At 36.2% G+C, this 24,428-nt stretch overlaps 1 protein-coding gene across 4 annotated transcripts in view; it reads left to right on the top strand.

Annotated features, from left to right (window-relative positions):
* Positions 1–23,993, top strand: part of LOC145981639 (uncharacterized) — a 32,704-nt gene extending 8,711 nt beyond the window's left edge. Inside the window, exons 2-5 of one of the 4 annotated variants that reach the window (XM_083115027.1) lie at positions 1,636–1,879; positions 3,710–3,871; positions 6,202–6,614; positions 21,247–23,993. In XM_083115027.1, coding sequence (XP_082971153.1) covers positions 6,232–6,614; positions 21,247–23,245 — 2,382 coding nt within the window. In that variant the 5' untranslated portion in view covers positions 1,636–1,879; positions 3,710–3,871; positions 6,202–6,231 and the 3' untranslated portion in view covers positions 23,246–23,993. Of the gene's footprint in view, positions 1–1,610; positions 1,880–3,709; positions 3,872–6,201; positions 6,615–21,246 lie in introns of all 4 variants that reach the window. The other 3 variants (XM_083115029.1, XM_083115030.1, XM_083115028.1) reach the window with 3 other exon arrangements.
* Positions 23,994–24,428: the final 435 nt, after the last annotated feature.

Below are 24,428 nucleotides of genomic sequence, written 5' to 3'. Positions count from 1 at the left end.
TGCATATGTGATGATGCAGAAGGCGAGTGTGGAAGTTAGTAGTTTTGAGGAACAAATTGAATCAATCCTGGTGCAGCAACATGATTTTTGGGAAGCGATTGTTACTTTATTCCAGGCGATTTTCTTCTGTGATTATTGCACGTGGCAAGAGCACAAATAGGATGATTTGTACTCATTCTAACGGCATTCGAGAAAAGGTGTGTATAAGTAAAAAAAATCGACCCATTTATTTCTCGCTTCCATATACGCTAACGAAGTAAGTTCCATTCTGTCCTCTTAATGACATCATAGCGCGCACAGAATCATGGGAGAAAATCTCGGAACCTTGGGAATCGCTTACCTAATAAAGGTACCTTGCTATATGTGGTCTAATATGTAGCCACGACAGGCTTGTGGTCAAATTTGTAGTCATTTCCTCAAATACGCTGGTAAAGTAAACGTCACTTCCGGCAATGTCACCATAGCAATGGAAGACCTGTCTTAATACAATGCGCTCCCCTTACATTCCCCATGCAGGTAGTATGGAAACAGATCCCGAGGGACACATTTTGTTGTAAGTGACAGTGCTTATCAAAGTAAATGGTAATATGTATCTTACACCATTAGAAAGATTAGATTCAGAAGAATACGTAGATAAAATACAGGTTGCTTACAGGCGAGAAGTTAAAGAAAAAATGGAGAAACAAAAGCATGCATTTTCCAAAAAGTGACCGACAAACAATTGGCCGGAACTTCGATTTCTTCGAATTAGCTACCATAGGCTTGCTGGCGAGTAAAGGAACGTGAAGTCAAATTGTTCTTTGTCTGCTGTCAGATATTCTATTATTGCTTTGTGTGTGATTGCAAATATTAGACACATTTGCTGCCTTCTACACCACTGCGCATTAAAATAAAGTACAATTCAAGGGAAACTTTCTGTTTCTGGGAAACAGATTTCTTAAAATTTACAGGAGAAATTACTTACCGAATGCAGTTTCTTTAGACTTGTGGAAGTTTGGGGAAGTGTTTTCTCGCATTGTTCATTGAATTTTGCCGGTAAATCATCTATTTTTCGATATAAATGTGTGACCGATGCACAAAAGCTGTTGCATCCATTTCCTTCTAGCCGGATGTTGCCTGTGTGTGATGACGTAATCCCGGTCAATCCCGTTCAGTGTTTCCAAACACGTGTTTTTGTAACTGAAGAATGTACATTTCCGCAAATGGTTTGTAGGGCTATGTGTCAATGGTTCATAGGGCTATGGGGCTATGTAGCCACTTGGTTGACCAAGAATAAAAGTAACCATATTCAAGTCTACACATATCACCCATTGATGTTCATGGTATTTTATATTTGCCAAGAATAAGGAGATGGTCTTGGACTATTCTTTCATCCTGTTGGGATGACTTATTGGAAATGAACCATATTTGTTGCTGTTATTTAAAATAACACATTTCAAACTACATTTGAACTGTCAATAAAAATACTCCACTCACTCGTTTTATATTCTGAAAGACCAGTTTTGTTCAGAATGTTTTCCATGTCATTGCAGAATACTAAGTTTTTTCTTCAGTAAAAAATGACAGCAAATCTTTTTTTTCCATTTGATAAAATGTAATTCTTGTTTCAGGCTGAAGTACTTTCTTTTCCTTTAGTCTGGAGGCAAGCAATTCCAAAGACTCCTTGGAAAGATGTAAGTCCTTCATCAGATCACTCAATTCATTCTGGTCAACTATGTGAAGTTGTTTGGAAATCAGTGACACTAAGCCTACTGTCTTTATCTTGTGCAGTATCAGACATACAAGACTCATCCCCTGAGAGCTGTGGTAGTTCATGGATAGGTGGAATGGGTACAAGATCCAAATGCGGAACAGGTCTTCTGACTGAAGGTAGATTAGGGTAAGACCACTTGTCACAATTATGTTGATTGATGCCTGTGATATTAACAATACAAAAATAACATTGTCATTGAAGCATTTTTTCTGTTCCCTCTATACCATTGGTACTTCAAATCTCAAGCAGCTTCTCTATCCATTTGTCCACTGGCATAAATGCTCTCTACAAGTTTTGCATGCAATATGAAGAGCCCATGGCTTATCCTGATCTCCAAGCTTGACGCCAAAATGAGCTACATATGCTATTTTCACGAACTCAGAAATATTTTTCCTAATTGCTTTCAGTGTGTACTCCCCACAAATATAGTGAAATACACTGGGATGATTCAAGCAGGTCCATCTTGAAGTAGCCATAACTTCTGTAGTGTTCGATCTGCAGAAATGAAATGATATGAGTGGGAATAGTTGTGAAACATGGATCAATTATACATACGAAATGTGGGTAGTTTAAATATATTAATTGCGAAATCAATTAACAAAGCTTGTTATGATATCCCTATTCTGCAGAGGAGATCTTTCAAAGAATTGACTAACATTTTATGCATTCATATCTATCATAAATCTGTATCTAAGAAACCGGAACTGATACAGTCTATCAGATGCAATTTTCTGAATCAGCCCCCAAAACCCCAGGAACAGGCTTAAAATCCAAGAGACACATACAAGAAGTTGAGCAATGTTATCTATACCTTCACCTGCAAAATCAGGGGAGGGGCACATCGAAGGCCTTCAACCTCAGGATAAACACCCACCCCTTCTCAACCCACAACCTGGACTGAAATTATTTTTGTCACTACCAACCATCAAAACATCCCTTTCAATTAACACCTTGGTACGAAAAAGATGGGAGAGGGCCATATTAGCCATGAATGCAACCAACCTCTGGCCTGAAAGATTGATTGATTGATTTGTTGTTTTAAGTCCACTTTATGCACAGAATGGTTAATCGAGACAGGACCTACAGTTCAAAGTGGGATCCGAACCACTATGAGACTCCACGGGTATTGAACCCAGGATCCCTTGTTTACAAGGCGGTGAAGCTACCACTGTGTGATCGTGGAGGCCACTGGCCTGAAAGACGCCACCCAGTAACTTTCCAACTAATCCATCACTAGCCCTATCCCTTTCTAACCATCATTTTCAAATTTACACAGCTTGCATTTCCACAAACTTTTTCTACCACTGGAGATGCAGCTGTAAATGTTCGAGTTTTTCCAGTGTCTGGTGAGGGTTTCCCTTTCCTTTTTACACACACACACACACACACATGTATTTTATCTTCTATAGAGGAGCCCAACTTAAGAGTTCAGTATGGTCTGTTATGAGCTTTTGCCTTTGTTGCCACCACCCCCAAATAACAGTGTTTCTGTCAGAAAGGAAAATGCTTAACATTTGAAGAGTAAAAAAGAAATATGCAATAAGCAGAGGAAATGTAAGGTTTTGAAATTCTGCACCTTCTTTTACAAGTCAGACCATCGAATAAAGACATATTCTTTTCTTGTGTTTACGTGATTTGGGGAGCTAAAAATAACAGCCCTCCGAATGTTACCAGTTGCTGCAAACACATGTTGGGAAGAGGGAAATGGGGAGGGGGGGGGGAATGTCCAGGCAAAAGTTCGTCAAGAGACTTCTGTCCTTCCGTCCCGTGGGGTCAAGAGGTTTATTGTGTGCATGCTTTTTTGTTTTGGCTAGTCCTTCAAGGAGTTCATTATTAGCTCTATTATTATTGTACAACAGCAAAATGTCAAGTGGAAGTGTTATTAAGCAAAAAAGTGGCCAGTGTCTTAAAAGTAAAGAGAGACAAATTGTAATAAATATTTTTTATTATTTAAAGCAGAAAAATCATGGCAAAAGTGTTACTTGGATTGAGTGAAAGTATTGAAGCAACTGGAATTTCATGTAAAACTGTTTACAAAATTCACAGCAAAGCGGTTCAAGGAATTCTTACAACACCAAACAAAAGGAGACAGAGGAGAAAAACGCCAAATAACAGCAGGTATGTAAAATACAACGACTTTGTTCAAAGAGCTGTGTGGCAGAAAGTCCAAGAGTTATTTTTCAAAAATTGTCCTCCAACCCTTCAATCTGTGCTGCAATCAGTAAATGCTGACCCTTCATTGCCAAATTTAAAGAGGACAATATTTCATCGTTTGTTGAAAGAACTTGATTTTATGTATGAAAAAAGGGGAAGCAAGAAATGCTCATTGAAAGGGAAGATGTTGTGTCTAAGCGTCACAAATATCTGCGTCAAATTAGACAATTTAGGACCGAAAACAGGTACATTGTATACACGAACGAGTCATGGGTTAATGCTGGTGCTACTGTGCAAAAAGAGTGGAGGGACAAGACAATAAAGACTGCACAATGCCTTTTTCTGTGGCCTTTCCAGTGTGCTTGCAGCACCTACAGGTGGGGGGAGCGAGATTTGCTTTGGTTCATGCCAGTAATGAACACAGTTTTGTTCTAAATGCGAAACTCGTTTTTGTGTACCGGAAAAAACACCACCGACGAACACGATGAAATGGACAGGGAGACCTACGAAAAGTATAGTCTGGATTATATTTCCAAATCTCCCTCCACGGTCCATCATCGTTCTGGACAAACCATGGACCCAGCCCCGGACACAGGATATGAAGATTAGATGCTTAAAAGAGATCTGATGGACATCCGGTGCAAGTATGATACGTATAAAATAGACAAAATGGCAAAAGATCTTGGCCACACAATTCTGCGGTTACCCCCCTATCACTGCGAGTTGAACCCCATAGAACTTATCTGGGCCCAGGTCAAACACTATGTGAGTTCAAGAAACAACACATGTAAAATAAAAGACATGGAGTGACTGATTTGTAAAGGTTTCGATGAAGTGACAAGTGAACTGTGGAAAAAGTGTCTGGAGCATGTAAGAAGAATTGAAAGTGAAATGTGGGATGCAGATGAACTTCAGGATGACATCGAACCCATAATTATACAGCTAAACGAGGATTCTTTGGATTAAGAGATGACCACCAATGACGATTCCTCAGGCAGTGGTGACCCAATAGACAGTGTTGTGCGTTTGGAATAAGAATTTAGTAGCATTGTAAGTACATACATCATTATAATTATTTTGCTATTCCCTATTATTTTCTCCTTTTTCTTAAAGGGAGGTTTCTTTGTTTTATGAATTTGTGCTCTTGTATTATACAGTAACCATGGACCCAACCCAGGACACAGGATATTTGGGGGGGGGGGGAGTAATTGAAAAAATATGGAAAAAAAAGTAAAGTGTTCCCCTGTGTTAGGCACCACTCCATGAAGCCGTATAGGGAGTGTGGGGTAACGCCCCACACTTTCTTGATCCGGTCGTGAGTGGGGATGATGTGATCAGCATCACCCCCCTGACCACCTTTACCCCCCAGGATTTCCCCCAGGTACCCATGTTATTCGATGCTGGGTGGGCATCGGGGCCGCTACCAACGTCAGAAAAGTCCCCGGATTTGAACTGGCTGGGGATCGAACCCAGGACCTTTAGCATGGTAGTCAGATGCGTTACCGACTGAGCCACTGCGGCCACCGAAAAAATGTGGAAGGCAATTTTTTATTTGGTATATTGGTTTATTATAATATACATATTTATTATGTTACGTACAGAAGTAAATTGCTAAACATTATGCATAAAGGAATTAATTTGTTACTTTTATATAGTATTTCAAATATTTAAAAAGTTGAAAGTAGCAAACTAACTGGTTAAAATGCCAGATTGCAAAATGTAGTTGAAATGCTTTTATTATGTTTAAGTTCTGCTTTCTATTAATATAGTCAATTAATATTCCATTCTTATATTTATCTTGCATTCTTATTTTACTTTTATTGCTTACAGTGGTGATGATTATGGGGTCTTGGTGGGCATTGCCCCCCCCCCCCTGCTATGGATGGCTACTTAATGTTAAGCCTTGTCCACCAAGAGAAAGTAAACTGTATTCCGCAAAGTAGCGATATTTTAAAATTTCTTTTAATACTCATTTATCAGTACCACCGAACGGCCATTATAATTCTATGTTTAGAAAATAATATATTTATAAATTAAATGATACGTATTAGCAAAGATTCTTGTAATCTTTGAGGGAGGGACATGGCTCCCATGCCCCCTTGGGTATGGGCCTGCATGCACCACTAACTTTTGTGTTGGCATGTACTACAGCAAACACTCAACGTGCAAAGGAACAATCTTCTGCTGCGCACCATGCGGCAACGCTGTCGTCATAAGCCCCATACTGAACTCTTAAGTTGGGCTCACCAATATTTGAGCACCATCTGATGTTCGTGTGTAAAATGTCTTTTCAGATTGCAAGTGCCTCACCCTCATCAACACAGATGGAGTTCCATGATCACTCTTTGTCCAACCTCCTGAAGGCAGAACCTCATTTCATGAGTTGTTCAATCAAGTGTGAACCAAATGAAGAGTCAACTGAAAACACTTGGCAGCCAGCATCATCATCATCAGTTATTAAATCTGAACCAAAGTTGGAACAAATGAAATTCAAAGAACCAGGGAATGTTACCTTTCACGTACAATTGAACTCTGGTGCTGGGATGACTGAATTTTTGCAGAATGATAGTAAAGATTTGGATGTGAGTGCAGAGTTTGGTGCTGTTGCATGCAAAAGTGATGAGAGTGACAATGTTAATGTAGAGCCTGAAGATGTGAAGAGTGAACTCACAATTGAAGATCAATGTCCATCTGCAGAGACAGAAAGGTGAGTGCATGAAATATTTTGACATTAATGAAACTGAGTATCATAAGACTTTGATCATAGGTCCTCAAAATTTCCTCAACTTGAATATTTAGTCATTGTCAGAATTGCTTCTTGTATATGGGCAAAGTCATGAATTTTTCCATGAAGCAATTAAACAATGAAGCTTGGATTTCAAGTCTCCCATATTTAAGAACAAAATATGGTTTATTTATGAATAGTTTTACATATGAACACTTTCTGTTGTTTTTGATTGCTTGGTTTGGTTTATTTTACATCACTTTTCTGCCACTTTTGGTTAATCGTGGAGATGAGTGTTGAAAGGTTGAAATGGATGGAGTCACACTCACAGAGAACACACATTCCCAGGCAGAGATTGGAACCCAGGACATGCCTAACCACTTCACCATTGAGGTCGGCCTCTGTTGTTTTAGTTTGCAGAGATGTGTTGTAGCAATGAAATGAGTGCTTTTTATGTTATACTATATATATGTCATTTCATCATTGCCAACTCTTTGTGATGTGTTCTGCATGTGGAGGGTTACTTATTATATACCATGTTTCAAAATTATTTGAATGATTTCAACTTGTTAAATTTTTTCATATATTGTCAAAATAGGATAGAATTTTACACATGTGTAATGTAACTGTCCATGTTTAAGTGCCAGTGGTTATCGCAAAGTTAACTCACAAATGCTAATGTCAGCACCCTTTGTTACTCTGCACAGGTCAATATGGTAATCCAACTCCATTCAGACAGATTTCAGTATGCACCTCAGCACTAAATCAATGGAGTTCTTAGGTGGTGGATCTTAATTAAATTTTGTATGAAACTGACATTGCACACTCACGACTGACCTATTCTCACAAAATTATTTCTTCTAACCACTGGCACATGGCGGTGGAATTTAGAACTATTGGGACCTTTCCAAAAAAGAAAACTTAAGGATATGCTTCATGTATTTCACAGGATCATCGTATTGTGAAATTTGTATGCACATATGTAATTCTATTTCATAATGTACAGAAACTTTTATTCAGATTGCTTAAACATTACAAAAACTTCAGCAAATTTTCATTACCTAGTTATTTCTCGCCCACACTGTAGTTCTATCATCCATATGTTGAAATGCTTATTCATGTTATTTGAAAATCTCTCATGTTAAGCATATTTGGCATAGTCTACATCATTACCAGTTTGCAATGGCCCACTCGTTTACACAATGGCTACACCATGGTGAAAGCATTACATTTTATTGGAAATGCAAAATGTTCTGATTGTTTGGTAGCTATATATGGCTGCCATCAACTTCCTAAAAATTTATGGGCTTTTTTTATTGTTATTGTTATTTTTTTTTCCGTGCTCCATACAATATTATTTCATGTTCTGACTGGCTGGTATAGAATTATTCAGTCCCATTATGAATGTTACCAAATAATCTCAGTCTATCAGTCCCTTTACCATATGTTACCTGTTTTACAAACATAAAATAAGGAGCACAAGAATGTGTGCAGTTGAAACACTGAACAGGATCTCCTGCACTTGGAATGAATTGTTCACATTTGAAAGCAAAGAGCAAATTTTTTACAATTGTAGGTGTGATATCAGTAAATATATCTTGCACAATACTATGCAGTTCTGTACAATGCACCTTTTCCTTGATCTGTGGTGAAAAATTATTCAGAACTCTGGCATGAGTTTCTTTCCAGTGAGATGAACATGTTTTACAGAGTTTCTTGTGAGTAATCTCGCGTAGCAGTTTGGTTAGTCATCCTGTTATAGTTTTTCATCAAGATTGAAACATCCTAGGTTCAAATCCTACCCCCTCCTGTTTCTTTTTTCTTTTTACGTACCAAGTGCAAAGTGTTGTAATAATGTAATACAAGATTATGGGGTCATTCCATGCCAAATCAACCGGGATCTGAACCTTGACATCCCAGTAATTAATAATTTTTGGTGCAGTTGTAGTACCAGTGAAGTTGACAAAAAGTGCCAAATTTCAGATTTTTTTTGGGCTCTTAGTTTTAGAGTTATTGACTTTCAAGGAAGCAAATATCCCAAAATTTGCCAACATTCTGAAATCTTTAAACAGTTCTAGATCAAAAGCTATTTTACCTAGAGAGCTCAAATTGGAGTAATTCTGTTCTGCTTTTATTGAGCTTTAATTTGAAATGCAACATGACTGTGGTGTTTGAATTTCTTAATTTTTAAAAAGCTTGAGAAGAAGTATTTTCAAAATTTCATAAACACCATTTTTAATTTTTTTGAAAAACATATATGATTTTGAATACATCAATTGACTATTTGTGAGCAAAATTTCATAATGGGACGGCAATGGGTTCCTATGAAAATTACATTTTTGTAATGTAATGTGTGCGAAATTTGCTAAATTTGTTGACTTCCATGTTATAACCACAACTATATGCTGAGTAGATGATGTTATAACGATACCGTCAAGTGTACATTATATGTGGCCAAGGTTTTACAACCTTTAATTTTTAAATTACATTTTTGTGGAATGTGATTTATCTCATTGTTCGACCTGTCAGATTTCTTCATTATATTTCAAATTTCATGAAAATCGATACATTAAATCAAAAGTTACCGACCTCAGAAAATTAATAAATAAATCACAATACTTCCTTGCAGTCTTGCATGCTTTGCACAGAACTAAATGTTGCATGTTAATAGACTTTGTATTTACCTGGTTTTTCACAATGAATAGAGTTTGCTCTTGCTTTCTTGGTTATTTTAATTCATTTTTCATTAACTACAGTGTGTTTTGAACTCAATTTTTGTATTCTGCATGGTAAAAATGCTGAATAATAATTGTAAGCAATGTCTCATTGACTGTTGATTTCAGTGTGGCAAAATACCTATGTAGGGAAAAATTGGAATAGTACAAAAATATCCTTTTTCCCTCTATATTGCACAAACATGTATAGTATTTTTTTTCTTGTTAAAGGTAAGAAATAGTGAAGCATATTTAAATCTGTTGCCAAGTTGCCTTTTGTTAGGTTTAGAAGGAATTACAATGTAAATATCTCTACAATACTGTTACAAAATTGTTATTTCTATTCATGTAAATTTGATAGTTAGTAATCTGTAAATACGGAAAAAGGATGGGGTATTGGATACACTTGTGAGGATACCGTGATGAAGAAAAAGTGATGGTTTGGTGCAGGACAATACAATCCATGATTTTCTTGTTCAAAAAGGCTTTATTTTCAATATTTTAAGTCTGAAAGTGGAGCACGGTGATTAATCTCTCTTTTACGTGAAAGTTTAACAAGTGTGATAAGCGAAGTGGACTAGCTGTTCTTGGTTGTACATGGATACATTACACATGGTTGGCAAAGACACAACCTCAAAGCATTAAAATGTCAGGATATGTATTGGTTCTTCGAACTTCTTTTGAGCGGAAATTATTTATTCCTCCATAATCTTGTGATAATTGACTTAGAAGATCATAATTTGGTAACTCCTAACTATAACTGTTAGAAGTAGTGAACATGATATTGGGCATCAGTTTTGGCCAACGTGGAAAAAATTACGATTTCTATATATAAGGTAGTTGGCATATAGGTCGTCTGCTAAGATTTCTTCCCTGAAAGGAAAAAAGGGGAATAAAAGAAATTGCGCCAGATTATTTTTATATTGAGTCCTACACGAATGCCTGAAAAAGTCATTAAGTGAATTTTAATACTTGTTAAATTAAAATTATCTTGTACGCTAATGTGGTTTGTAAGTACTTGGCCAAGTCATAAGGTTATAATTGTCTATTATTTTTAGATGTTTTTAAATACATCTATAACTGACAATGTTTTATTGACCTAGAATGGGTTTCATGAAAGTTCATCTATAACCACATCTTATTGCATAGTTTGCCTTGTTGTCAATGTTTGATTAATGTTGGAATGAGCATACACATTTATGTTTATATATACGAAATGTGAGGTAAAAATGAAACATGATGATGAATTCATTGCCTTAGAATATGCTGTTAGGAAGGTAAAAGAAACTAAAGAAGGACTAAAATTAAATGGTGTGACTCAGTTGTTAGCATATGCAGATGATGTAGACTTACTGGGGGATGATGTGAATACAATTAAGAATAATGCTAAGATATTTTTCAAAACTGCTAAAGAGATAGGTTTGGAAGTTAACAAAGAGAAAACTAAATATATGCTTACAGGCCGAAACCAAGTGTTAGGTAATAATCAAAATCTAATTATTGATAACAACTCGTTTGAACCAGTTTCCAAATTCAAATACTTAGGAGTAATATTAGCAAATGAAAATTATATTAAAGAGGAAATAAAAAGTAGGCTTAATTCAGGAAATGCATGTTACTTCTCTCTTCATAAACTTTTGTCTTCTCGTTTAATATCTAAGAAACTAAAAGTTAAAATATACAAAACCGTAATTTTGGCTGTAGTATTATATGGATGTGAAACTTGGTCCCTTACATTGAAAGAGGAACATAAATTGAGAGTATTTGAAAATAAGATCCTTAGGAAAATCTTTGGACCTAAAAGGGATGAGGAGACAGGTGAGTGGAGAAGGTTACATAATTTAGAACTACATAATTTGTATTCATGTCCAGATATTATTAGAATAATTAAATCAAGAAGACTTAGGTGGGCAGGCCATGTGGCACGAATAGGAGAGGAAAGAGGAGTTTACAGGATTCTTGTTGGGAAACCTGATGGTAAGAGACCTATAGGAAGGCCAAGAAGAAGATGGAGGGACAACGTTGAGATTGACCTAAGGGAAATCAGTAGGGATGGAAAAGAGTATATAGAACTTGCTCAAGATAGGGAAAGATGGAAGGCCTGTGTTGCTCAGCCATGAACCTTCGGGTTTAAGAAGGCTAGGGAGTTAGTTAGTTTACTTAGATGATGAATTCATATGTGTAGTTAATTTAATAGTTGCACAACCATTTTGTAAGCATTTCTCACAGTAATGCATCTCCTGTACACTTTATTTTTTTTTAATTAAAATTTTCAAACTTTAATCTATTGTTGTTAATTTGAGGCTGGTGCCCAAGACCAAACGATTAAATTCTATTTTTTTGGACCCCTCATGATGTTGAAGTCTTCATATTAGTCTATTTTATAATTTTTATACTACAAATAACATGAAAATACCTAAAACTTATCACTTTTAATATCAGGTAAGCTAATTGAAATATATACTAAGGGACATTATTAAATAACAGGAATTTATTCTAAACTTCATCTATATTTATGCACAACAAAAATGTGTGTTTTGGCACTCAAGAAAGTTCCTTAGCAACACACCATAAAGGTGTCGTGACAATGGCAAAGTATGCATCTGCACAGTAGCAAATACAGCATAGCCGCTCCATTGTTGACTTGCACTGTAGAAGAGCAGCAAAGTGTAATTCATTTTTTGTGTTCAGAGGGAGTGAAACCTTCTAGAATCCAAAGGCGTGCGCTAATACTCTTGCTTAGGAATTTAGTGCAGAGGAATTTTATTGCTGTTATTAAACGATATTATGCTCTTTACATAATTAAGTATTTTCAAGCCAATGAAAGTACCAAGCAACTACGTAAGATGCATTATTTTTTATTTAATTGAACTATCCAACTTAGTTCTCTAGCAAATGTCTTGTTATTATCACTTGCATACAGTTTATTCGTTAGTTTTGTTACCTATGTGTTTGCAAGATAAATTGCCCATACATTAGAAATCATCAGCAGCAATTGAGTGACAAAAGTGGGGAGGAGGGCAACGACAGTTTACTTTTTCTTTGCAGATGAGGCTTAGCATTAACAGGCTATAGTTTTGGGGGCAAAAAGTGAAGAAGCAACCCCCCCCCCCCCCCCTAATGGCCATTACTGTTGGAAATGAACTTATTATATGCAGTTGTTTTAAATCTGCTGTCTGAAACCATGTTCATATGTAAATTAGTGAGAATAATGGAGGGAGCAAAGGACATCGGTGTCACGTAAGTGTGTATTCTTCTAATACAGTTATTTTCAGTGGTTCGGGACCCACTCTATATATGCTCTTGTTCCATACATATCAATACAGTAAAACAGTGAGATGAAATGAGGTTTTTCTTTCTCCAAATAAACTATCATCAAGGCTCCCCCCCCCCTAATCAGAGGGTCTGTGCATGCTTGTGTTGAAATCTACAGCAGAATGAAGGCTCAGTACAAAGATAATTGTTTGTCAAAAGAGAGTGTACTAAATTAATGGATTCGCTAATTGATCTGCTGTTTTACTGTGTTAGTTGCCACACAAAATGGCTTGTCTTCCGTCTTTAAACCTTTCCACCCATTCATATACTTTCCCCTGACTTAAACAATTGTCTCGTACTGAACCTTCATTCAGCTCTAGATTTCAGAAGGTTTCACTCCATCTGACTACAAAAAACGAAAAACACTTTGTAGCTCTTCTACAGTGCAAGTCAACAGTGGAGTGGCCATGGTGTATGAACTACTGTGCAGGCACATACTTCTCCATTGTCACGACACCTTTATGGCATGTTGCTAAGGAACTTTTTTGATGAATAAAATCACTGTTATTTAATGACTCCCCACGCACATTTTTCAATTTGCTTACCTGATATTAAAGGTAATAAATAATGCGAATTTTCATATTATGTGTAGTCCAAAAATTATAAAATAGACTGTTATGAAGAATTCTACATCAACTACTCAGCATATAGTTGTGGTTATAACATGGAAGTCAACAAATTTAGCAAATTTTGCATACATTACAATACAAAAAATTAATTTCCATCGGAACCCATTGCCGTCCCACTATGAAATTTTGCACACAAATAGTCAATTGATGTCTTCAAATCATATATATTTTTCAAAAATATTAAAAATGGTTCAAGTTCAAGTTTCTTAAAAATTAAGACATTCAAACACCATAGTCATGTTGCATTTCAAATTAAAGCTCTTTAACAGCAGAAGAGAATGACTCCAATTTGAGCTCTCTATGTCAAATAGTTTTTGATCTAGAACTGTTTAAAGATTTCAAAATGTCTTCAAATGTTGGGATTTTTGCTTTTTTGAAAGTCAATAACTCGAAAACTAAGAGCCAAAAATAATCTGAAATTTGGCAGTTTTTGTCCTCTTGATAGGTGCAATGTATAAACAAAAAAATCTAAAAAATCTGAATCCCTAAGGTTCAAAAATATTTTTTATCGGTTGATTTGACATGTAATGAGCCTACGTTAAATCCTATCTATTCATTCCTCGAGAAATGCTTCTGCTCAGCTTGCTTGATTTTTATCTGGCACAGTATTCATTGCGAGCTCAATTATATTAATCTGTCATAAATTATGTCAACACACATTAAGAATTTATATGACATAAATATCTGTTGTTAAGAGCAATTATTTTGAAATTCGAACAAAGTGAGATAGATGTATTTTTTTTGTTCCCCTTAATTTGTTTATATGTTGAAGTAGGTATTGAGAAATGAATATTGTGCAAATTTGAAACCCTGAAATAATTTTCCATCCCCTGTAGAAAATGTTAAAGTTCAAGGTCATACCCTCCATTTTTCATGAAAAGTGAAACTTGACTAAGTTTGAAGTGCTGTTTCTTTGGAAAGCAACAACATCCCAAACTTTTGATGAAAAGATTATCTCGGGCTATCAACTAAGTGAGTTGCAAAAAAACATTCCAAGCTTTCGAGAGGTAACATCACTCTCATCTTCAGGGTAGAAGTTCAGTTCTGAGCGTATATATATTTGTGGAGGGGAGATACCGGTGAAGGTGGCGGACCAATAAGGTGGTGTGTCTGCTGCATGCACGCTTCTGGTTAACTAAAGCTAACCAAGCTGGGTCCAGTTCGAGTCCAGTGTCGCGATTAAGATTATAATTTTCTTCATGAACGGCTATTGTTTCCTTGATGATGCGGAAACCGACTCTCACCGATTTATATCTCAATGCCAACAGTTTTCACCATCCGTCTCAACGAGCTCCAGTACTCTCTACCTTATTTCACTGGGTCATCTCTATCAGCAACGCGGAGCATCTTCGGACAGCTTTCAAACAGAATGGGTACTCGGAACACAACATCAATAAAACATAAAGACGAGTACTGTCCATTAAGACCAGCACAATAGGGAAGCCGGATGTATCAGGGAATCTGGACACACCGGGGAATCCGAATACATCAGGGGACGTGGACACTCCAGGGAACCCGGACAAAGCTGACCAGAAGATAGCCATTGTTCCTTACACCAGAAATCTCTCCGGAGTTATTAGCCAAATTCTCAATAAAAATAACATAAAAACCATTCCCAAACCACCTCCAAAGATCAGAAGCCTACTATGCAACCCCAAGGATGAGTTAGGACTCAACACACTGGGAGTCTACCGTATTATCTGCAAATGCGGGAAATCATACATTGGGCAAATGGGTAGGGCAATAAAACCACTGTAAAGAACACCAATTTACATCAAGTATTACCATCCTGAAAAGTCGGGACTAGCAGAACATTCAATCAATGACAGACACAGACCAGATTTCAGCAACACAGAAATCATAGCAAAGACTTCAAACTACTGGGACCACATCATCAAGGAAGAAAGCTGCTATTCATGAAGAAAATGATAATCGCGACACGGGACTCGAACTGGACCCAGCTTGGTTAGCTTTAGTTAACCAGAAGCGTGCATGCAGCAGACATGCCACCCCATTGGTCCGCCATCTTCACCGGTATCCTCCCTCTACAAACTTATATACACTGGGTTGATGCTCAGAACTGAACTTCAACCCTGAAGATGAGAGTGACGTTAGTTCTCGAAAGCTTGGAATGTTTTCCGCACCTCACCTGGTCGATAGCCCGAGATAATCTTTTTTTATCATTCGTCGCCAGGAAAGCTTCAAGACGTACTAATCCCAAACTTGTGTTTTGATATACTGTTAATATAAGACTGTTTGCTTATATCCATTCAATTGTTTTGTTAGGGCATTGTTTCTTTCCATTGTTATGCAGCAACAAAGAGGGTCCAAAAATGCAGTTTTTGCCTGATTTTGCCCCTTAATAACTTGGTTAAGCAACAGTACCCCAAAGATTTGTTTACTGGGCATTCAAGTTCACTATTAGGATAAACTACCTGCTATAGCACATTACTTGGATATTGATGCTGTTAGCAGATAATACCCTTTGAATACTTAAAAGTTGCGAAATCCACAACTTTAGAATTAAGCTTATCTCAAAACAGTATCAACCATAAATTAAACGAACTATGCCATTTTGTATCTGAATGTATGTACTAACACATGGAAATGAAAAAAGTAAAACATTGGACCCTCGTACCATTTTTTTTTTAATATTAAGAAATATCAACGTAAATTATCACACTTCCTCCCCTATCAGAATGTGGGAGAGCCCTTTCTCTTCCCTTTTTGGTTCCAAATGGAACAGTCTGTGTCGTGAGAAGTTGTGGGACAGTTTTCATTTTTCTTCCGTTGGTGGATAGCATAATAGTTATGACCTCCCACGTAAATTACCTCTATAGATGAAGCAACTTACGAGCAAACGTCTTACCACACAATGAAAAGTTATACTGGGCCCCCATTTTCCTTCAGCCATATAACTGCGTACTTAGTAGTAAGAGGAACAGACCTTATCAATAAAGCATAAATTATAACCAAAGCTACCTTTTCATTTTTTAGGTTTATTACAATCAACATATTAACAGTAAATAGAATAATAACAACTATTCTAACATCATTCACGTATATATCCAGTAAATAACCTTGAACAATTGGCACCTAGATTTAGTGTTTCACCCTTGTGTATATTAAAGTAGATCAATATTAATTCTTGCATTAATACCCATACTGTTATCGGCCATGCAAATCTATGAAAGTTTAGTTTTCAAAAATATAATAAACCCCGAAATTAGTTATGTTAGTTTTAGCCCTAATGGCAGATAAGCTTACTAAAGCAGTTTACGTTATTAATTAATTAATGGTTCATTTGAAATATTTAAGTGCAATAGAGATTTCCCCCAGTGTATGTGTGTATAGCTTTCCTACCCAGAGACCAAGTGGGCGAGCCATTCTCCTGGCTCGGACACGAGGCCTCGAGATTACGTAGCATGACTTCATTCCATATGATGTTGTGTTGCCAAATCGTACAGCTGTGAAATGGGGTGGTGATAACCTCCCCCTCTTCCCTCAAAGATATACAATACCATATAACAACACCTTTTCTAGCTGTAAAGATACCAATTTATGCCTTGATCTTCTGGTAGCGCTGAGTGCACGTGTAGTTGTTCTATGTCGACTTGATACCAGCATATCTCTTGAAATACACAAGGACAAGAAACAGTATCTAAGCACACTTTTGACTAATACATGAATATGAATTCCTTTTTAGTTTACGATATTCCTGTTTGCAGATAAAGGTGAAATTGATTTCTAAGTCCATTCATTATCCGGTACCATTCAAACTGATTTACATAAAACACGTGATTACGTAAATGTAAACAAACAACGAATCTAACAAGAAAAACAGAAGTACGTACTCTTCACAGATATACAAGATAAAACACAAACTTGTCGGTCTCTAGTAGCTGAGCCTAAAGCTATGAATTCAGGCGAGGAAGATATCTTTTAAGAAAGCTTACATGTGACCTTCGCAAATTCTTGGTGTGTCTAAAGTCTTCCAGCAGAACAGTGTTTCCACCTAAGAACTTTTGAACCAAATATGGTCCCTGATATTTCAAACATAAAGATTTAGTAATTTTATCTGACAATTTGCAAATTTCCTGAGACTGTATCAGAACTAGATCACCAACCGAAAATGTGATATCAGAATATCTTTTCTGTACAACGCATTAGATTTTTTCCACATTTTCACCATATTTCTAATAGCAATTTCCCATTTTGAAGCAAGTCGTTTATATTCGTATCTTCCTCAAATTGAAAAAGTTTCCATTTAATTTCCAGTGGCGAATGTAATGGATGGCCCAAAAATAATTCTGCTGGCGACATTTTCAATATTTCGTGATACACAGAATTAACGCTAAATTGAATTTCTTTTAATATTGTGCTCCATTTTATCTGAGTATTATGAATGTAAGTTTTTAATGCACCTTTAATGGTGGCAATGCATCGTTCACTAAATTAGCTGTGGCATGATATGAAGAGGTAGTTATGTCTTATTCCCATTTGAAACAAATATGAAGCAAAATACTCACTCCTTGAAATACGCAGCATTATGTGTGATGCATTCAAAAGGTATGCCATGTAACATAAACGAATTATGCATAATTTTTACAGAACTTTTAGCACTTAATTGTGTCATAGGTTGGCACATGCAGAATTTTGAAGCCCCGTCTGCACAAATAAGAATATATTTAAAATTATTAGACATTAGCAGAGGGCAAACCACATCTACATACAATCTTTGCAATGCTTTCGTGACAATTTCTGACTTTAGAACATTAAATGGTAATACATTTCTCTTTTTTGCTTTTTGGCAAATATCGCAAGAAGATACAAAGGCTTTGATTGTTCTTTCATACCAGTCCAAGTGAACTTCCGTTGTATCTTTTTCAAGGCTTTAACAAAGAATCACACATCTTACCATGCAGACAGGAGTAAATTTAACCCCCAGCAAGTTTGGAGCAGTTTCACCTTGCTTCCATTACTCACATATTGAAGGAGTGATCCTGACCTTTGAATGAGAATGTTTTAGGAAGGTATTAGTAAGCTAGCAATGTGACCAGTCCGCAAGTGTCTGGGCATAAATGAAATATCTACTTGGGGTCAAATTGACCCCCACATGCCTACTTAAAGGTTAACCTTTAGCTGCCGGACCTCTCTTGTACCTCTATTCTCGTTCACGCCGCCGCATTTCCAAGCATGCACTTTACAAACTTACCACGAAGTACAAGAAAAATCACAACTCAAGAACTAATTGTCGTAGACAGATGAAATTTCTTTTTTTTTTCGTAAAGACAGGGTTTTTAGTGCAGGTAAAATTTATACATTGTGCCTTGCAAAAACTAGTGTTAAATGAAGAAAAACAAAAATTAAGTTTAATTGTTTAAGAAAACGTTGGCATACTTTACTCCCCTGTACCCCCTTAATAGACCGAAGCGAATGAAAAATGTAGTACGTAGCGGCGGTACATTCCAACAATGGTGCAAATTTGGTTGAAATGAGACTGATACTTTTGGAGTAAAGAAAAAAGACAACCTTATATAAAGTGGCAATGTTGCCAGCTTCGGGACAATGCCGGGATTTCACACAGAATCGGCCCAATGAACTCTCGATTGACCAAATTTGGAGGGAAGCACAACAAAAGACCATACTGTGAAAATATGTAATTCTTGTGCCAGCACTGCGAAAGAGAAACTCAAATATCAAAGTTCGAAAATTTTGCGTAATTATGGAAGAGTTTGAATTTTGGGCCTTTGTCCCCGTTTCCCCTCTGGACATTCAATTTTCAGATGTTACTTAAAATGTTGGTTTTTACTAATTCTTACATTTAGAATTTAAATTGTTAAAAGAGATGCAGTAGATCAGCAGTTATAGCCTTTTATCCCATAGTAACAAAAGAGACATGAAAGCTTTTTCAAACGGCGGTTGTTAATAATAGTAACAATGGACGTATTGTTTTGCAATTACAGTATCTATGACCTTTATACGTAAACTAGTAATAAAGAAGAACTGAAATACAGTGTACAGTTTTTATGGAATGATGCGTTAATTCCTGCCATGTGCTAACATGTGGTTGGGGCAAATTTCAACAATCGGCCTTTGCCCCTATGTCCCCCCTGAATTCTTAATTGTCGGACGCTGCTTAAAAAGTTGCTTTTTTACTCATTCTTGCTTGTAGAATTTATTTTTCAAAATAGATGTAGTAGTTTACAAGTAATAACTGCTTTTAGAAATCTATCCCATAATAATATGGTGGTAACAAACAAACAACTGAAATACAGTGTACAGTTTTTATGGAATGATGCGTTAATTCCTGCCATGTGCTAACACGTGGTTGAGGCAAATTTCAACAATCGGCCTTTGTCCCTATGTCCCCCCTGAATCCTTAATTGTCGGATGCTGCTTAAAAAGTTGCTTTTTACTCATTCTTGCTTGTAGAATTTATTTTTCAAAATAGATGTAGTAGTTTACAAGTAATAACTGCTTTTAGAAATCTATCCCATAATAATATGGTGGTAACAAAGTGAAAGGAAGATAAACAAAGGACTTTTTTTAAACTTTGCTTGCTAATAGTAGTAACAATGAATGTTTTGCAATTTGAGTACGTGGGTCGTTCAATATAAGTTTCCACATGCTGTAAAAGAAAAATATTTTTATGATACATTAGAAAACTATACATACATGTGTAGGATGTTCCTTCCTCACTTCTCCACATAATCCCCATAGAGATTCAGGCATTGTCCCACCATTGCACCAACCCTTTGCAAGAAAATCAGGGCTCTGGCTATTGAGCACTATTCTCACATTCCACTTCACTTCTTCATCTGTATCGAAACTGTAACCTTGCAATTCAGACTTTAACACCGGAAAAAGATGGAAATCACTCCGTGATAAATCTGGGCTGTATGGAGGGTGGGCCAGCTGTTCCCACCTCAATTCTTCAACTTTTTGTTGTGTTTGCACTGCTGAGTGGGGGCGAGTGTTGGTTTCCTCATCCACTGTGTCGCGATAATCGACTGATGAGCATGGGCTGCAGCCTTGAAGGTTTAATGCAATACCAGCAAGATGGCAATGCATTCCTCATGCGCATTGTGACAGGGGATGTTTACTCCAGCTTTCCAACACGCGTGCACCATCCATGCTTCTGAACTCCTTATGTTTTCCGAACAAGCATTTACTTTTCGCCCTTGAGCGCATGCACCTTCATGTCTGATAATGAATCGATTGTTGTTCCTTGTAGACGAAGGGTGGCGCTTGTTAATCATGTGCTTCTTTTTAATGGCATTGCTTTATACAATATTTTATAGCACAGGGAAACATATATTGAACGTCCCAAGTATGTCATACCTTTATATGTATATTAAACATACATAAGCCAGAGTTCAAATATTGTGTGTATTTTGTGAGAAATTGCATGATAATTGCTGCCGCGTGCTGCTGGTCGAAATATCGACCATCCAGCATTAAGGCTCGACTGGACCTTTGGCAGCCATAAGGGTGTATTTTTTCAAATTTTCCTCTTTACTCGAAAATCCGCTGTGGTATTTCAAAATATGAAAAATTACGTACGTTTAGAACTCCATCTAGAGCATTGACATGAATTTTCAAGTAGTCTTGTTTCACTGTTATCTAGATATTCCCAAAATTTCACAATTATGTAAGTCTGTTAAACTATTGAGAATATCTAGATAACAGTTAAAGCAATCTACATGAAAATTCATGATAATGCTGTAGATGGATTTCTAAGCGTATGTAGTTTTCTTTTATTTTGGAATATCAAAGAGGCTTTTCGAATAGAGGAAGAAATTTGAAAATAAATTCACCCTTACTGTTGTGTGTGTGTGTGTGTATGTGTGTAAAATACTTGGATAATGCTGCACATTCATATCTTCGACAGACTCATGTTACAAATCAAAACTTTATTTCCAAATCACTTCCAATAGCATTTCTTTCTTGCAGCTCGACACTAGCGACAACATTCTACTCTGCAACAAAGATTAGTGGAACTAATCTAGAATCTACAAGGGAAGAAGAGTCTACAAAATCTTCGAACTCAGAAGGTTATGCCATTTTGAATGATGGAAGTAATTTGTATTATGATAAGTGTGAATTTGTGGATCATGTGCAAAATCATACTAGAAGAATATCTTTTGAATGCTCAATGTGCAAGGAATCATTAAAATTAAAGGAGATAAAAAGCCTCATGGAATATACAGGAGTTTGTAGTGTTGAAAAGTCATTGTTGTGTTCCAATTGTATCAATCCTTCAGCATTTAAACATAGTCTTAAAAAGAATTGGAAAACTCATAGTGTTGTGAGCAAGCAAGATCCTCGAAAGCATTCCAGAACTCATACTGGAGATAATCCCTTTGCATGCTCAGTTTGTAATAAAGCATTTGCACAGAAGTCAAATCTCAGGAAACATTTAAGAATTCATACTGGAGAGAAGCCCTATGTGTGTTCAACATGCAACAAATCATTTGCATGTAAGGATGGTCTTGAAAAACATTTAAAAAATCATACTGGAGAGAAACCCTATGTGTGTTCAACATGTAACAAATCATTTACACAGAAAAAAGTTCTCAGACTACATTCACTAATTCATACTGGAGAGAAGCCCTATGTGTGTTCAACATGCAACAAATCATTTACATTGAAGAGTGGTCTTGAAAGACATTTAAGAATTCATACTGGAGAGAAGCCCTATGTGTGTTCAACATGCAACAAATCATTTACATTGAAGAGTGGTCTTGAAAGACATTTAAGAATTCATACTGGAGAGAAGCCCTATGTGTGTTCAACGTGCAACAAATCATTTACATGGAAGAATGGTCTTGAACAACATTTAAGAATTCATACTGGAGAGAAGCCCTATGTGTGTTCAACATGCAACAAATTATTCAAACGGAAGAAAGGTCTTGAAAATCATTTAGGAATACATACTGGAGAGAAACCCTATGTGTGTTCAACATGTAAAAAATCATTTACACAGAAACAAGTTCTGAGGCAACATTCACTTATTCATACAGGAGAGAAGCCCTATGTGTGTTCAACATGTAAAAAATCATTTACACAGAAACAAGTTCTGAGAAAACATTCACTTATTCATACAGGAGAGAAGCCCTATGTGTGTTCAACATGCAACAAATCATTTACATTGAAGAGTGGTCTTGAACAACATTTAAGAATTCATACTGGAGAGAAGCCCTATGTGTGTTCAACGTGCAACAAATCATTTACATGGAAGGATTGTCTTGAAAAACATTTAAAAATTCATACTGAGGAGAAGCCCTATGTGTGTTCAACGTGCAACAAATTATTCAAAGGGAAGGAAGGTCTTAAAAATCATTTAGGAATTCATACTGGAGAGAAACCCTATGTGTGCTCAACATGCAACAAATCATTTACAAGGAAGAATAGTCTTGAACAACATTTAAACATTCATTCTGGAGAGAAGCCCTATGTGTGTTCAACATGCAACAAATCATTTACATGGAAGGATGGCCTTGAAATACATTTAAAAATTCATACTGGAGAGAAACCCTATGTGTGTTCAACATGTAAAAAATCATTTACACAGAAAAAAGTTCTCAGACGACATTCACTTATTCATACAGGAGAGAAGCCCTATGTGTGTTCAACATGCAACAAATCATTTACATTGAAGAGAGGTCTTGAACAACATTTAAGAATTCATACTGGAGACAAGCCCTATGTATGTTCAACATGCAACAAATCATTTAGATGGAATAATGGTCTTGAAAAACATTTAAAAATTCATACTGGAGAGAAGCCCTATGTGTGTTCAACATGCAACAAAACATTTACATTGAAGAGTTATCTTGGAAAACATTTAAAAATTCATACTGGAGAGAAGCCCTATGTGTGTTCAACATGCAACAAATCATTTATATGGAAGGATGGTCTTGTACAACATATAAAAATTCATACTGGTTAGAAATCCTGTGTGTGTTCAACATGCAACAAATCATTTACTTGGAAGGATGGTCTTGAAAAACATTTAAAAATTCATACTGGAGAGAAACCCTATGTGTGTTCAACATATAACAAATAATTTATACAGAAAGAAGTTCTCAGACAACATTCAGTAATTCATACTGGAGAGGTGCCCTATGTGTGTTCAACATGCAACAAATCATTTACATTGAAGGGTGGTCTTGAACAACATTTAAGAATTCATACTGGAGAGAAGCCCTATATGTGTTCAACGTGCAACAAATTATTCAAACGGAAGAAAGGTCTTGAAAATCATTCAGGAATTCATACTGGAGAGAAACCCCTATGTGTGCTCAACATGCAACAATTCATTTACAAGGAAGGATAGTCTTGAACAACATTTAAACATTCATTTTGAAGAGAAGCCCTATGTGTGTTCAACGTGCAACAAATTATTCAAAGGGAAGGAAGGTCTTGATAATCATTTAGGAATTCATACTGTAGAGAAGCCCTATTTGTGTTCAACATGTATGAAGTTATTTGCACAGAAGCAGGTTCTTAGATGACATTCAGAAAGTCATACAGCTTAAATGCCTATTTTATATTCAACATTTAATATATTTTTTTTCAGAATCTAAATAATTCGAGATATTCAAGGTTTGATACTTGTGTAGCCTTTTGTGTTGTGGCATGTATTTAATGTGCAATAAATAATTTGAATAATGTGATTTTTTAAAAAAAAAACAGAATATGGTGTAAAGAAGTTTCTGTCACAATGAGTTTGTTCTTTCACCTTATTCGGAGGTGCTTCTATCAGACTTCAACTTACTTTGTTTTGCCAGGACCACTCCAGGATCAGCAGTCACTATGACACCGTCAGCATGGAATCCCTTGTTTTCTGACTGTTGTCGTAGATACTTCAACATGTACATCCTAATTTACTAGATAAAGGACTTTTCAATGTGTTTTGGGAGCATCCATCATCTAGCGTAAGCGATAGAACCCAATTGCACTTCCAAGATGAAGTCTTAATAATTGCATATCTTCAGATCAGAAAACATAAAGAAAATGAACTAATAAATTTACAACTCTTATACAGTTTAGATTAATAATACATTTTGTGAATGATACATAATTTGAGTAACATGCAGGCTTCCATTAATCTGCTCTTTTTATGTTTACAT

Source organism: Lepisma saccharinum, chromosome 29 (assembly GCF_977018435.1).
Source record: "Lepisma saccharinum chromosome 29, izLepSacc3.1, whole genome shotgun sequence".
Classification (NCBI taxonomy): Eukaryota; Metazoa; Arthropoda; class Insecta; order Zygentoma; family Lepismatidae; genus Lepisma; species Lepisma saccharinum.
The sequence above is the reverse complement of the archived record's forward strand: the minus strand, read 5'-3'. Positions and strand labels throughout refer to the sequence as shown.